The 13,115-nt window shown below is 39.6% G+C and overlaps 1 protein-coding gene across 2 annotated transcripts in view; it reads left to right on the forward strand.

Moving 5' to 3' along the window:
• Positions 1-13,115, forward strand: part of CDH11 (cadherin 11) — a 149,874-nt gene extending 136,759 nt beyond the window's left edge. For both annotated transcript variants that reach the window (XM_082368906.1, XM_082368907.1), the window contains 2 exons: positions 9,170-9,421; positions 11,791-13,115. In XM_082368906.1, the coding sequence (XP_082225032.1) occupies positions 9,170-9,421; positions 11,791-12,287 (749 nt within the window). In that variant the 3' untranslated portion in view covers positions 12,288-13,115. The remainder of the gene's footprint in view (positions 1-9,169; positions 9,422-11,790) is intronic.

The raw sequence follows: 13,115 nt of genomic DNA on the forward strand, positions 1-13,115 counted from the left end.
ATTTAACAACTAAGAATTTTAAAATATTCTTCCTATCTAGAAGCATGATCTGACTTTCCACTGACTCAGTTCTCTTCTTATTACCATCAGGAATGCTTTATAGTTTTCTTCATTTTTGTTCTATGCATTTCTTACTAAGTTTATGGCTAGCTACTTTAAATTTTGGATACTATTATGAGGTAGAGTTTTAAATTATGTATATTTTCTAAGTGACAATTTTTAATATAAACTATAGCTCTTTTAGTTAGTTCATTTATTATTGGACATTGTTCTAAAGTGATGTAACTTCTAAGCTTATTTTCTTAGGTTTTGTAGGGAGACAGCTACATAAAAATTAAATAATAACAATTTGCTTCATTCTTTTTTTTAATATTTGGGTTTTTTTACAAATTGCATAGATTTGCATTTTATATGTGAAATAATAGCAATAATAATGGCTTTACTTGTTATTTTAATGGGGATATTACTTCTAGAGTTTCATCATTAAGCATAATATTGGTTGTTAGATTAAAATTAAGAAGATTAAAATTAAGATTTGTGTTATGGGGTGTGTGTGTATTTTAGGAAGTTTCCTTTCCATTAGCATTTCATTTTTAAAACATGGATGTTCAATTTTTAATCACGATTTTTGGATTCTAACAAAGAGACGGTATGATTTTGACCCTTGACCTAATGACTTGATAAATTAAATTGACATATCCTGATACTGAACCTCACATTTTAAAGTTCCAAACCTCTTATTCTAAACAATGATAAAATATAGAGAAAAGAGCAAGAGTTAAAGATTAAATATTGGCTTTAGCAGTGAATAAGACATAGTCCCAGATGTCAGGAAATTCCCAAAAGCACATGCAGCAAAGTTAGTTATACGGTGAAAGCACAGCTAATTTTGATAGTGACTATTTCGTGACCTACCTGCAGAGGAGCTGTAGCTATCATGATGGCCTCCAAACAGGCTGTCTGACTCTAGTCTTGCCCCCCCTTAACTCAGCCCTTACTGATAATGTCTTTCTTCTTAAAATTCTTCTATGGGTCTCCATTTCTGGTGGATTTAACTGAAACTTTATAGCCTAGTGAGCAAGAAATTATATGATCTACCTCCCATAAATGTTGCATCTATTATCTCCTTTCTCTTGCTACCTTAAAACGTAGGCTCCAGAAACTTCAAACCACCTTTAGTTTCCCAAATACACCATGCTCTCACATGTCCATGCTTTTGTTCTGTGGAAAATGTACCCCCCACTGCCTATTATACCTCCTCTTTCAAGTCTCACTATAAATGAAGTCTCTTAGGGGAAGCTTTGCTGGACATTCCCAGCCCATTTGGATGCTACGTCCTTTGTGCGCCAGGAACACTGCACTAACCTCTAGTATTTTTCTTATCACTCTGCGTTCTAAGCATACATTTCCCTGTCTGTCTCCCATTAGAATATGAGCTCTGTCGGGGCAGTACCCGAAAACTTAAGAAAAGTGGGTTAACTGAATGCATGAATTAAAGTGAAAGAGTAGATGGAAAGACATGTAATGTGCTTCAGACATTTCAGGGATTAGTTATTACTGTGGAAAAATGATTATGTTCTGAGATAAGCTTCAGGCTGAAAAAGACAACCCATCTTTTGGTGTTGGAATGCTCTGTAGGAGCCAATACCACATCACCCATCCATTCATCCTTTCATTATTTATTATTCCACAAAGTTATATTGGAAATCTAAGGTTTGGATCCAGGAAGAGGTGACTTTCAAATGTATTTATTTTGCAAGTGTATTATCTAATATGGGCCAAGTTATAGATCAAATGAACTCTGATACCTGATACATTCAGAGTTAAGTTTGAACTGCTAAAAAATAAAAAAAAAACAAAAAACAAAGAGAACAAAAAAGAGTTTGTATGGAAAGCAGGCTTGGCTGGGTAAGGAAAGATAGCCAAGACAGACTGACCCTGATTAGACCAATTGGCAAACATCTTTCTTTCTTTCCTCTTCCCCCCCCTTCCCTTTTTGGTCTAAACTAAGGACAGTTCTTTTTTTGATGAGCAGCACCAAAAATCATCTAAATATGCTTCTGGTTTTTCACTTTTATAATTCAAAGATAGACAAACAGATTTCTGTGGAACTTTTTTCCCCCCTTAATTGCTTCAATATGGAAGATGCTCTGTTGGCAGATCAAAATGGCAGATGGCTTTTAATGCCCTGCCATTTTCACTGTATAAATAATTATGTTCTCTTTTCTGCCTGAAATTCATTGCTGCAGTTTGTCCAACACAGAATACAATTTATCTGGAAACCCACCCCCTCCTCAACCCAAGAGAAAGAGAAATAGGTCTTCTTGGTGGATCAGACAGATTATTCTTTCAAAGTTCCCTCTGGTCACTGACTTAACTACTCTTGGGATTTCTCAACTCACTAAAAGACCCTAAATGTTTATATCCCGCTGAATTCCTTGGTAGTTTTCCTTGTCTTAAACCAAGAAATATATTCCTTTCTCCCTCCCTATCACCAAGGAGAAAATTGTCCTCTAACAAAAGTGGAGGGAGAGTTGATTCTAAGGGATGTGATAATTTATAACAATGAAAAGTCTATTGATACCACAAACAGGGCACACTTAGATGCCTCATACACACCTGCACATAGGCAATTATTCCACAGTGTTATTTGTTGCATTTTGTATTTTGCCGATCCCTCAGTATCAAAGGTGTTAAGTAAAAGATCATGATACTCCCCCTTCCCCGGCAGTATGCAGCTCCTTGATTTAGAGGGGAAACATTACAGCCATCAGAGTCTTGGATCAAACAGTTTTCTGCATTAATAGTTTAAGGCTAGTCTCATAGAATTTACCTCATTGTAGCATTTCCTTTATTCCAAAATATTGAGAAAATAATAGATTTCTTTTTGCCCCTTGCATATTGGTTTGTTTCTGAAGGTGTGTGTGTGTTTCTGGAAGTGCTATGGGAAGAGAGGTGTTGAATGAGTGCCCTTAATTCTTTGTAGGTCTCTCTGACATAAAGTCTTAGGTTTCTAAGAGCAGCTCTTTTATCTGGGACCTGAGTCTATCTGGATTTAGCTATAGGCTGTGATGGGGTCCATCTAATTAACTAACCATGTTGGGGAAATTTGGTTAAAAAAAAAAAAAGAACCAATGTAATTGGCATGCAATAATATCAGGATTCTAGGGTCTGCTGTGCACTGGGGAAAATATAGTGAAACCTAGAGGAGTCTGAATCCTAGTTTTGTTTGTATTTTCCATGTTATTGTGATCAATTGCTTCCCTCTTTGTTTCTCCATTTCTTTTCATATAAAATAAAGGTAATTATACTTTCTGCACATAATTTAAAAATTCTTTGGGATAAGGTAGGCAGAAGTAACAAGGAATAAGGTTTGCACATATTAGCAGCTCAATAAATGTTACTTAGTTGAATCTGACTCACCCTAAATAATGAGAAAAGAATAATGAGACAAAGAGATGAAGATATTTACCAGGAACAAGATCCATAATATTGATAGAGGCAGCGCTGATCGAGTTGGGTTCAAACGTACAAAGTGGGAGAAGATGGAGTCTGCAAATTGATGGCAAGCTTATCAGTAAAATCTGACTGTGTGGATGCTGAGATATAGTGAAAGAAACATCCTTCAACTGTTTAGTCCTCTAACACACAAAATACTGCTAACCGAACAATGATGAGTGAGCAAGGTTCTTGCCTTCAGGGAGGTTACTGTCCGATGGAGAGGACAGACATTCAAACAGTTACCATAGACTGAAATATGAGATATGAGCAGTGACTACGGGTAGATAGACGGCTCATATGGTGTTCAGAAAGACAAGAAAAGATATATACGCAAGCTATTAAGTTCACCTTTAAGCATTAGTCATATCAGAAAATTAATGCTACAAACTTTAAAAATGTTATTTGAAATTTCTATTATTTCAGTCCCTCCCTCAGATTCAAGGTGGCAAATACTGGCTTCAAAAATTGAAATTAATTTTTCAAAAATCACATCTCTAAATGAGTATTAAAAAACCTAAATAACTAGACTTTTCAATGATGTCTTTTGTAATTGTATAGCATGTGTACTTCTGAAATTATTAAACTTGAAACTCCACTGAGACTTTTGGGACACACTATATATATATATATTTTTTTTCATTATTCTGATACAGCTATTGCCACATTTCTAAGGAAAGTAGAGAGGGCCCAGAAGAAAGTAATCAAATAATGATTATTCTGCTAGTGACTGCATAACTGTCTTCAAGTGTGTGGAAGCTTTTAATGTGGTAGATAGATCTACTTTGTCTCTGAGGTTTGAGCAGAAAGGGTAGAGTGGGTAGATTTAGGTCAGAAGTGAATTAAATAAGAGCAAGTCTTAAGGCTTGGCCTAGATTCTCCATATCTTTTTTTTTTTTTTTTCTTTAACAATCTCAAGAGATGGGCTCCAGTCTGATGCAGACAGCGCCTATCTTCACAGGCTAAAGTATCTCTGATCAAGTTGATCAGTGGGGGAATTTTTAGCTTTGGAACAGAGAGGGACAGAGGAAAAGAAGTGGTAAGGAAGAGCATCTTAAGATGCTCTTTAGGAAAGCTAATGGGGCAACATTCTCTCACCTTAGGCCAAGCCTCTCTCCTGACATCATGGTGAGAGCAGAAAGTACTAATCCTTTGCTTCAGTGATCCCTCTTTTCAAGTTGTTAATATGCAGGGGCTATGCCCATATACTGCCCATTTTGCCCTGTTCCCATTATTTTTTTACCTAATACACGGTTGGCACCCTGTGCAGTCTATGTATCAAAGGCTGCTCCCCTATCATAATTTTCCCTTTTAATATCAGTTGTATATATTCCTCCCTTGGGTGACATCATCATCATAGCCCGTACATTTGCATCTCCAAACTGGTACCATGGAGACCATCATTATCAGGAACTTTTACATTTTGTTAGTGTAATGACAAAGTGTGCAGATAAAAACAGCATACGATTAGGAGTCCAGGTTGTAGCCATAAAAATTTGAAACCTGAATTTATTTTCCATTAATAGAAATACTACAATTTGTACATCACATATACTAGTAATTTATAGCCTCATTCGCAAGTTTTTGCCTAAGTAGGGGTAAGAAAAAGGAACTGCTAACTGCTTCCACGTTTGTGGCCAGGGAGGAGAATATTGGGTGTCAGGATGAAACACCGAGGTGCTTGAAAAACATTTTCTTACCATGGGAAATATATCACCCAGGATTGAAGAGCATGAACTATCTTCCTACCTCTGGATGATGAGCCCTTCTATGTAGGCAATTGCATTCAAAACTGTGAGGACATTTCCAAGAATTCACTTTCCTCTCTTTGTCAATATGTTTCTCTTCCTCATTAGTCTACTGCACCAAGAGGAGAGCTTCCAGAAAAGAATTAGTATTTACTGAGCATCTCCGACAGCCTGGCACTATGCTAAGTACCTTTATGAATGGAATCAGATATAACCCTAAAAATTATTAGTTTTCTGGATGAGAATACAGCAAATCAAGACATTTACCTAACATGTCTAAAAGTCAGGCAATTGGATATGTAGAAGAGTCGAGATTCAAACCCAGGTCTGTCTGACCCCAAATACTGAGAGATTTGCTCTTTGGAAGCTTTATAAAGGAGAAGGATCTGAGAAATCTCTTGATGGAAATTTAAAAATCCATACAACATTTGTCATTTTCTGCCTCATCTTATTAACCATGGAGCCAATTTGACACTTCCCTAAAAATGTGTCCTCACAGAAGCTCTTATTTTTTTTGGGTCACTGATAAACCTCAGAAATATGTATGTCCAAAGTAGGGGGACCCTCTCAAAGATAGATAGGGAGTAGCTGGCTAATTGAAATAATTGAGATGCGAGAATCTGTAGCCAAACTTAAGATGCAAAATTGATTTCCTAGAGGGTTTTTTTATTACTGTTTGTTTCTTTTTCCATTTGTTTTTCTAGAGTTGATTTTCATGGAGTCCCTGCCCATAGTGGCTCTTTTTGTTAGTAAAAGATCAGTGATCAGAGTGGACCACAAGAAAGCCTATCAGAGAACATGGCACTGTCTCCTCTGATATGGCCCTCCCCCAGAAAATCTCATCCCCCCATTGGTGCTGGGGCCACTTAGATCTAGAGGGGGGATATTTTATGCATTCATGCCACAGCAACCACCTAAGTGCCACAGTAACCACCTAAGTTCCAAACTAGTCTGGTTAGACATGTTTCTTGTCTAACCATATCTACCCTTCACCAGTTCACCATCCCTGGAGGATCTCAATACTGGTGCTAGGTTTTCTGGTAGAATGATTCCTGAGCCCTCTGGAAGCAAAGCCCAGAGGACAACCATGGGCTTTTATTATATTATTTGGTTCCAAAAGCAACCCCGTGAGGCATGCTTGATATCAACCAGTGTCCTCATTTTAAAGATGAACAAGTGAGGCTCTGACAGGACAAGTGACTCATTCTAAAGCATGGATTTAGAATATGCCCAGGAAGAGACCTTCACTCCATTTATCTTCCACCTCTCAAACTAATCTTAAAATCCATATGTGAAACATGTTTGACTAGAAGACAGTTTTTAAAAGTTCTCGAGATTCTACTGATGAATCACTCAGAGACAGTAAATGGTTCAGTCAGCCGGGTACTTTGATGAGCTTCCATTTCATAGTTACAGTGTGTCTGAGAGGACTCAGCTGTTCAGAATGTGAAACATCTTGAACTCGCAGGCTGGTGTCCTGCTCAGAAACATGTTTTCCATTAGTGTTTGATTTTCAATTACCTTCATGTGTAAGCCAGCCTGCTATGATCCGGAGGTACAGTCTTGCATGGATGGCACATTGAAAAATAGATTTTAAATTATGGCTTCCACAGGTTTAAAAAAATAAAAACACTCAGGTCACATTCCCTCCAAACTACACCATGGGTAACAGGGTGGGACCCAATAGATAAACTAAGTGAATGCCCTCTTGGGGATGTCATTTGTATCAGAGAAGTATATTTGATCGAGCAATTAATTTGCTTTTCTTCGTAAATTTTTCATACTCATTTTTATTGACGACGGCATTTGTGCCATTTCAGATCATTAAAATGTGGTAGATATTTTAACATTTAATTTGTGAAAGTCTTACTTGAACTCAAAAGAAATTTATGAGACGGAAAAAATAACATTTGAATTAATTATGTAGATATGTAATTTTTTTGTATTTGTTAAGCATACAACAATGTTATAGCCTAGAAGAGGAAAGCACGGTCAGGAAACTGAATGTTAACATTCTATTTGACCAGCTTATTTTTATTTTTTCATGATTTTTCATAGTATATATAATTTTCCTCCAGTGGTAAGAGCAATATATGCCAATCACACAAACTTCAGAAAATACAGAAATGAGGGCTAGCTGTTCTGCCCTGTTTTTATTGAGAGATTGGCAGCAAAGGGCAGAGGATCCATCATTAATAAGTCTTCCCGAAAGCCAGCAGGTACACCCACCTTACCTTCTGCAATACTCAGAATATCTGCTCAGTCCTAAATGAGACTGAATCTGCCATTTGTATATATTTTTTATCTCACAGAGAATATATTACATTTCCTTTAACCTAAAATATATGAATTCAATTTTTAGATTCTAAGATAATTTTTCCTACCACAAGAGCTAATTCATGGTCCTGTCAATCCATTCAAAGTATGCTGGCTATTGGGCCATCACGTTGGTCATAACATTCTTATTGCTATAAATTACTGATTCCTAACTCACACAAAAAAATGTGTGCCATATTGAGGATATGTGTGTGTGTGTGTGTGTGTGTGTGTGTAATTTGATGGAGTATATTCAAAACTTCCACAGTTTTATAATAGTGATGTTTTCCAAACGCAGAGCATATGGCCTGGAAAAATTCTTTTTGGCTGGTACAGATATGCAGAAAACATGATGAGGAAGCATTTGGGGGAATAGGTTACAAACGATTGGGAAATACATGAAAACCAACATCTGGAACTTGGGTGAAACTTTTCCCAGAACAAGGTTACGACATTTATTCAACAAATATTTACTGAATGTCTGCTGTGTGTCCAGCACTGGAGAGACTGAGATGAATCAGATAAAAGCCCCTACTCTCTAGAAGTTCACAGTCTAGGAGAGATCCAAGTAGTTATGCCACCAAATAATGACAGAAGAGTGGGAGGCTGATTTCTGTAAGAACGTACAGTGGGATGGGTCACAAAGGAGAAGAGGGGAGAGGTCTAGAAAGGGCTCCCAGAAAGTGACTTTTGGATTCAGTTTTGAGGCTTGAGAAGCTCACTTGTCATGATCAAAGGAACGGCTTTGGGGGGCATTAAAGCAGAGGGTCAAAGCCAAGGCGTACAAAGAGTGAAGTGTGCTGGGGAACAGACATGAGTTCTGCACAGCAGGCTGAACTGGGGCGTGTGGGAAGGGGCAGGCATGAGCCTGGAAGGCAAGGTAAAATCTAGATCAGGGAACTATCTGGTGATCCACCGCGCAGATGTGGGCTGTGTTGTGTGAGCAGCAGAGAAAACGTCATCTTTTTAAGCAGGAGTGACATGTTTAACTGGGTGGCTGAATTTCAGAGAAACTGTAAACCTGCTGCTGGGTTTATAAAATATTTCCACTTTAAAGATGATATTTTCCTTTAGGGCTTATAGGTGGGTTCATAGTTTGGGCAAGATTTGAGGGTGGATTAGAAATCTCTCAAAAAACTAACAAAAACTGGCCAAAGGCTTGTCATGAAGTAGGGAAAGTGCAAACATGAAAAAGAAGGGTTTTGTGTGTTTTTTCTCACACTCGCCTATATATTTAATTTTATCGTACATTAACATAGAGTGTGTGATTGAAGCCCATACTTTCTTGTATTTGAGGAAAGGGACAACACCCAAACAGAAAATGGTGTGGTTACCCGGCCACTGAAGGCATTTTTATCGACGAAATAAAAAAGAGCTGATTTCTGCGTTTCGTTTCGAGATGGGACAAAACTCAGGGATCCTTGTCATGCCAAATGACTGCAGCTTCTATAGATGTCTAGATTAAAGAACAAGTGGGGAGGATTCTGGTTGTAGCCTTCGTGGTGAGAAGAGCACATTCAGATCAGCCAAGCTGAACGCAAAAATGTGAAGTCTGTGATTCCATGGTCTTGCTCTGCGAGTACACCTTGTCTCCCCTCTTCCAACAGACAACACCGCAGGGGTGTATGCCCGGCGCGGAGGGTTCAGTCGGCAGAAGCAGGATTTGTACCTCCTGCCCATCGTGATCAGTGATGGCGGAATCCCTCCCATGAGTAGCACCAACACCCTCACCATCAAGGTCTGTGGGTGTGATGTGAACGGGGCACTGCTGTCCTGCAACGCAGAGGCCTACATCCTGAACGCCGGCCTGAGCACCGGGGCGCTGATCGCCATCCTTGCCTGCATCGTCATTCTCCTGGGTAAGGGACCTCCCAGGTCACCTGTAGGAAGGGCCTTTCAACCAGATGCCCACCCTTGAAACACATATATTTCTCAAGTTACCGGGAATTGTGCTATATACCGTGGAGGCAATTTGAGACAAAAAAGAGGTGGTGCCTGCTTGCTAGTGTATTTTAGGGTACGGCGGGGGAACAGGCAACTTGACAAGCATTAGAGCCGAGTTGGGGGTGGTTGTGATGACCAAATGCCGGGCATCACAGGGCTGCGTAGCAGAAGACATCTGGGGGCATCAGCAGGGGACGGGGTTGGACATCAGAGATTTTGCAGGAGAGGAATTTAGGCAGAGCCCTAGTATATGAACAATGGTGTGCCTTACAAGAGGAATGAGAAGAGTTAGCGGTAGAAAGAATAATCGTGATGTCAAAGATGGTCTAGGAAGGACTCAAGGACCTGGATGAAGACTGGCCTGGCTGAAGTTGGATCTGGGCTCCTCCTCTAGATGTCATATGTAATATCTGGGTGCATGCGTCAGCTCATGGGGACCCCAGAGCAGCTTTTCCTGCACTTGCCTGCTGAGTTAGGTGCCCCTCTTCTGCACATGGTCCCATCTGTGGTTTACTCTGTAATAGCAGGAATGTGCTGATGCAGGTAACATCTACCAGTGCCGGGCCTCAGGAAGATTAGATCAGTTGTCCCAAAGTCTCAGAACTAGTGTATGACAAAAAAATCAGGATTCAAATCTAAGTATGTCTGACATCAAATTTATACTTGTTCCATGATGGTTAGTTCTTCACTGAATGAATTAATGTGTCCCTGATACATAGGGAAGAGCCAGCAAGTTTAGTTCAACCAATAGTTAATGAGTATTTTCTGGGTACCAGGCCCTGTGTTCAGCCCTGGGGGATAAAGAGAAGAATCATACAAGATCTCAGTGATCAAAAAGTTCATAGTCTATTGAGGAAAATAGGCATGAGCAGATAAATTGCAGAGGCACATGGTGAGTACCATGATAGAGACACGAACCTAAGGCAGTGGGGGCACAAGAGGAGAAAGTACCTGACATTGACTGGGAAGGTCAGAGACAACTTCCTGGAGGATGTAACGTACTTATCAGATGCTGAAAGAGCTTTCCAGCTGGGGAAAGGGGCTGGGATGGATGGATAGTCCAAGCAGAGGGAGCAGAAAACAGAAAAGCTCTGAGAAGTTCATAATCTAGTGGTGGAGGCAGATATGTGAACAGTGTGACACGTGTCACCGTGATGGCCAGGTGGGTACATAGAGTGGATACCAATAGCCCTGTCTGGAATCAGAATGGGATATCAGGAAGGATTTTTGTGATGAAAGATAAAGAGTCAGCCAAGCAAAGAAAGTGAAAAAGAGTGGTCCTGGTGAAGGTGCTGTTAAAGAAGGCACAGGGGAAAGACACTGCCTGGTGAGCACTGGAAGCTGTTCACAGTCTGGTCAAGTGCAGACCCTCATCCCTGCATCTCAGAGTGATGGTGGACCCAGAGGGGCTCTCAAGTCACTTGCCAAATTCAGCCACAAACATTTTCTTCAATCTTGCTGAGTGTGCGAGCGAGTGTTCCAATGGAACATTGTGGGGAGGTGGGGGGGTTGATAGAGAATGAAACAGTGTCAGAGCTTTCCTTATAAGCAACTCTGCTTATTCATCCTAGATGACCTGAGTTTAGTGGAATCCCCTCTCTCAGGGAAGAGACAGTTACAGTGGTTTTATCTGGAGTTTCAGCTGACGCTGTTTCCCTGTGTTCAGATAAATAGAGAAGATTTGTCATTTGTCTCTTAGGGATCTTTATAAACTACCCCTCTTCTATACAGTGGTGTGAAGAGAGTCTAGCCATGCTTATGATAAGATTTCTTATAAAGGTAGAGTAAAGATCAATGCTGACCCCACCTCAGAACTCTGGGCAGGGGCTCAGCACCTCCTGTAGAAAGTTAGGACCTCAAGTCTCTGAATGTCCTCATTTGTAAACTTTGGAGAGGCAGCTGTCTTCCTTTGCAAAAAGAAACAGGCATAACCCACTTTTAAGAGGCTGCAGACAGACATATTTAGAATCTTCCTAATTCTTCTGAAGATGACTTCCAAATAGTGTCGGATTCATTTGTAAAAACTCAAAATAGTTGCAACTTGCCAGTTTGTTTGGATATAATATTTTCCTGGAAGCATTTTGCAGATGAAGAGCCAGGTGGAGGGCAACTTTGCACATCTTTGGGGATTCCAGGTAAAGCTCTCATTTCATAGACTGGTCCCAGTTCTGAAGCATGTGTACACCATGCTTTAAGGTAAGCAGAGTTTCCCTGGGAAAACAACCCAGAAGACTGGGCTTAACCTATGCTTCCTTTCTTTTTTTTTTTTTTTTTTCCCCTGTAGTCATCGTAGTGTTGTTTGTGACACTGAGAAGGCAAAAGAAAGAACCCCTCATTGTCTTCGAGGAAGAAGATGTCCGTGAGAACATCATTACCTATGATGATGAGGGGGGTGGGGAAGAAGACACAGAAGCCTTTGATATCGCCACCCTCCAGAACCCTGACGGTATCAATGGATTTATCCCTCGCAAAGACATAAAACCTGAATATCAGTACATGCCTCGACCTGGGCTCCGGCCAGCACCCAACAGTGTGGATGTGGATGACTTCATCAACACGAGAATACAGGAGGCGGATAATGACCCGACCGCCCCTCCTTATGACTCCATCCAAATCTATGGTTACGAAGGCAGGGGCTCCGTGGCGGGCTCCCTGAGCTCCTTAGAGTCGGCCACCACAGATTCAGACTTGGACTATGACTACCTACAGAACTGGGGACCTCGATTTAAGAAACTAGCGGACTTGTACGGTTCCAAAGACACGTTTGATGACGACTCTTAACAATAACGATACAAATTTGGCCTTAAGAACTGTGTCTGGTGTTCTGAAGAATCTAGAAGATATGTAAACAGGTATTTTTTTAAATCAAGGAAAGGCTCATTTAAAACAAGCAAAGTTTTAACAGAGAGGATACATTTAATAAAACTGCAAGGACATCAAAGTGGTAAATACTGTGAAGTACCTTTTCTCACAAAAAAGGCAAATATTGAAGTTTATCAACTTGGCTAGAGGAAAACCACTTGGCATACAAAATATTTAAGAGAAGGGGAAGTCTAACGGTGAACTCACAATGAAGGGAAATTGTTTATGTGTTATGAACATCTAAGTCTTTTTTTCTTCTTTTTTTAAAAAATTTGTCAAAGAAGCTTCCACAAAATTAGAAAGGACAACAGTTCTGAGCTGTAATTTCGCCTTAAACTATGGACACTCTATATGTAGTGCATTTTTAAACTTGAAATATATAATATTCAGCCAGCTTAAACCCATACAATGTATGTACAATACAATGTACAATTATGTCTCTTGAGTATCAATCTTGTTACTGCTGATTCTTGTAAATCTTTTTGCTTCTACTTTCATCTTAAACTAATACGTGCCAGATATAACTGTCTTGTTTCAGTGAGAGGCGCCCTATTTCTATGTCATTTTTAATGTATCTATTTGTACAATTTTAAAGTTCTTATTTTAGTATACATACAAATATCAGTATTCTGACATGTAAGAAATGTTACGGCATCACACTTATATTTTATGAACATTGTACTGTTGCTTTAATATGAGCTTCAATATAAGAAGCAACCTTTGAAATAAAAAAAGGTTCTTTTTTAA

The sequence above is a fragment of the Balaenoptera borealis genome (assembly GCF_965194805.1).
Source record: "Balaenoptera borealis genome assembly, chromosome: 19".
Classification (NCBI taxonomy): Eukaryota; Metazoa; Chordata; class Mammalia; order Artiodactyla; family Balaenopteridae; genus Balaenoptera; species Balaenoptera borealis.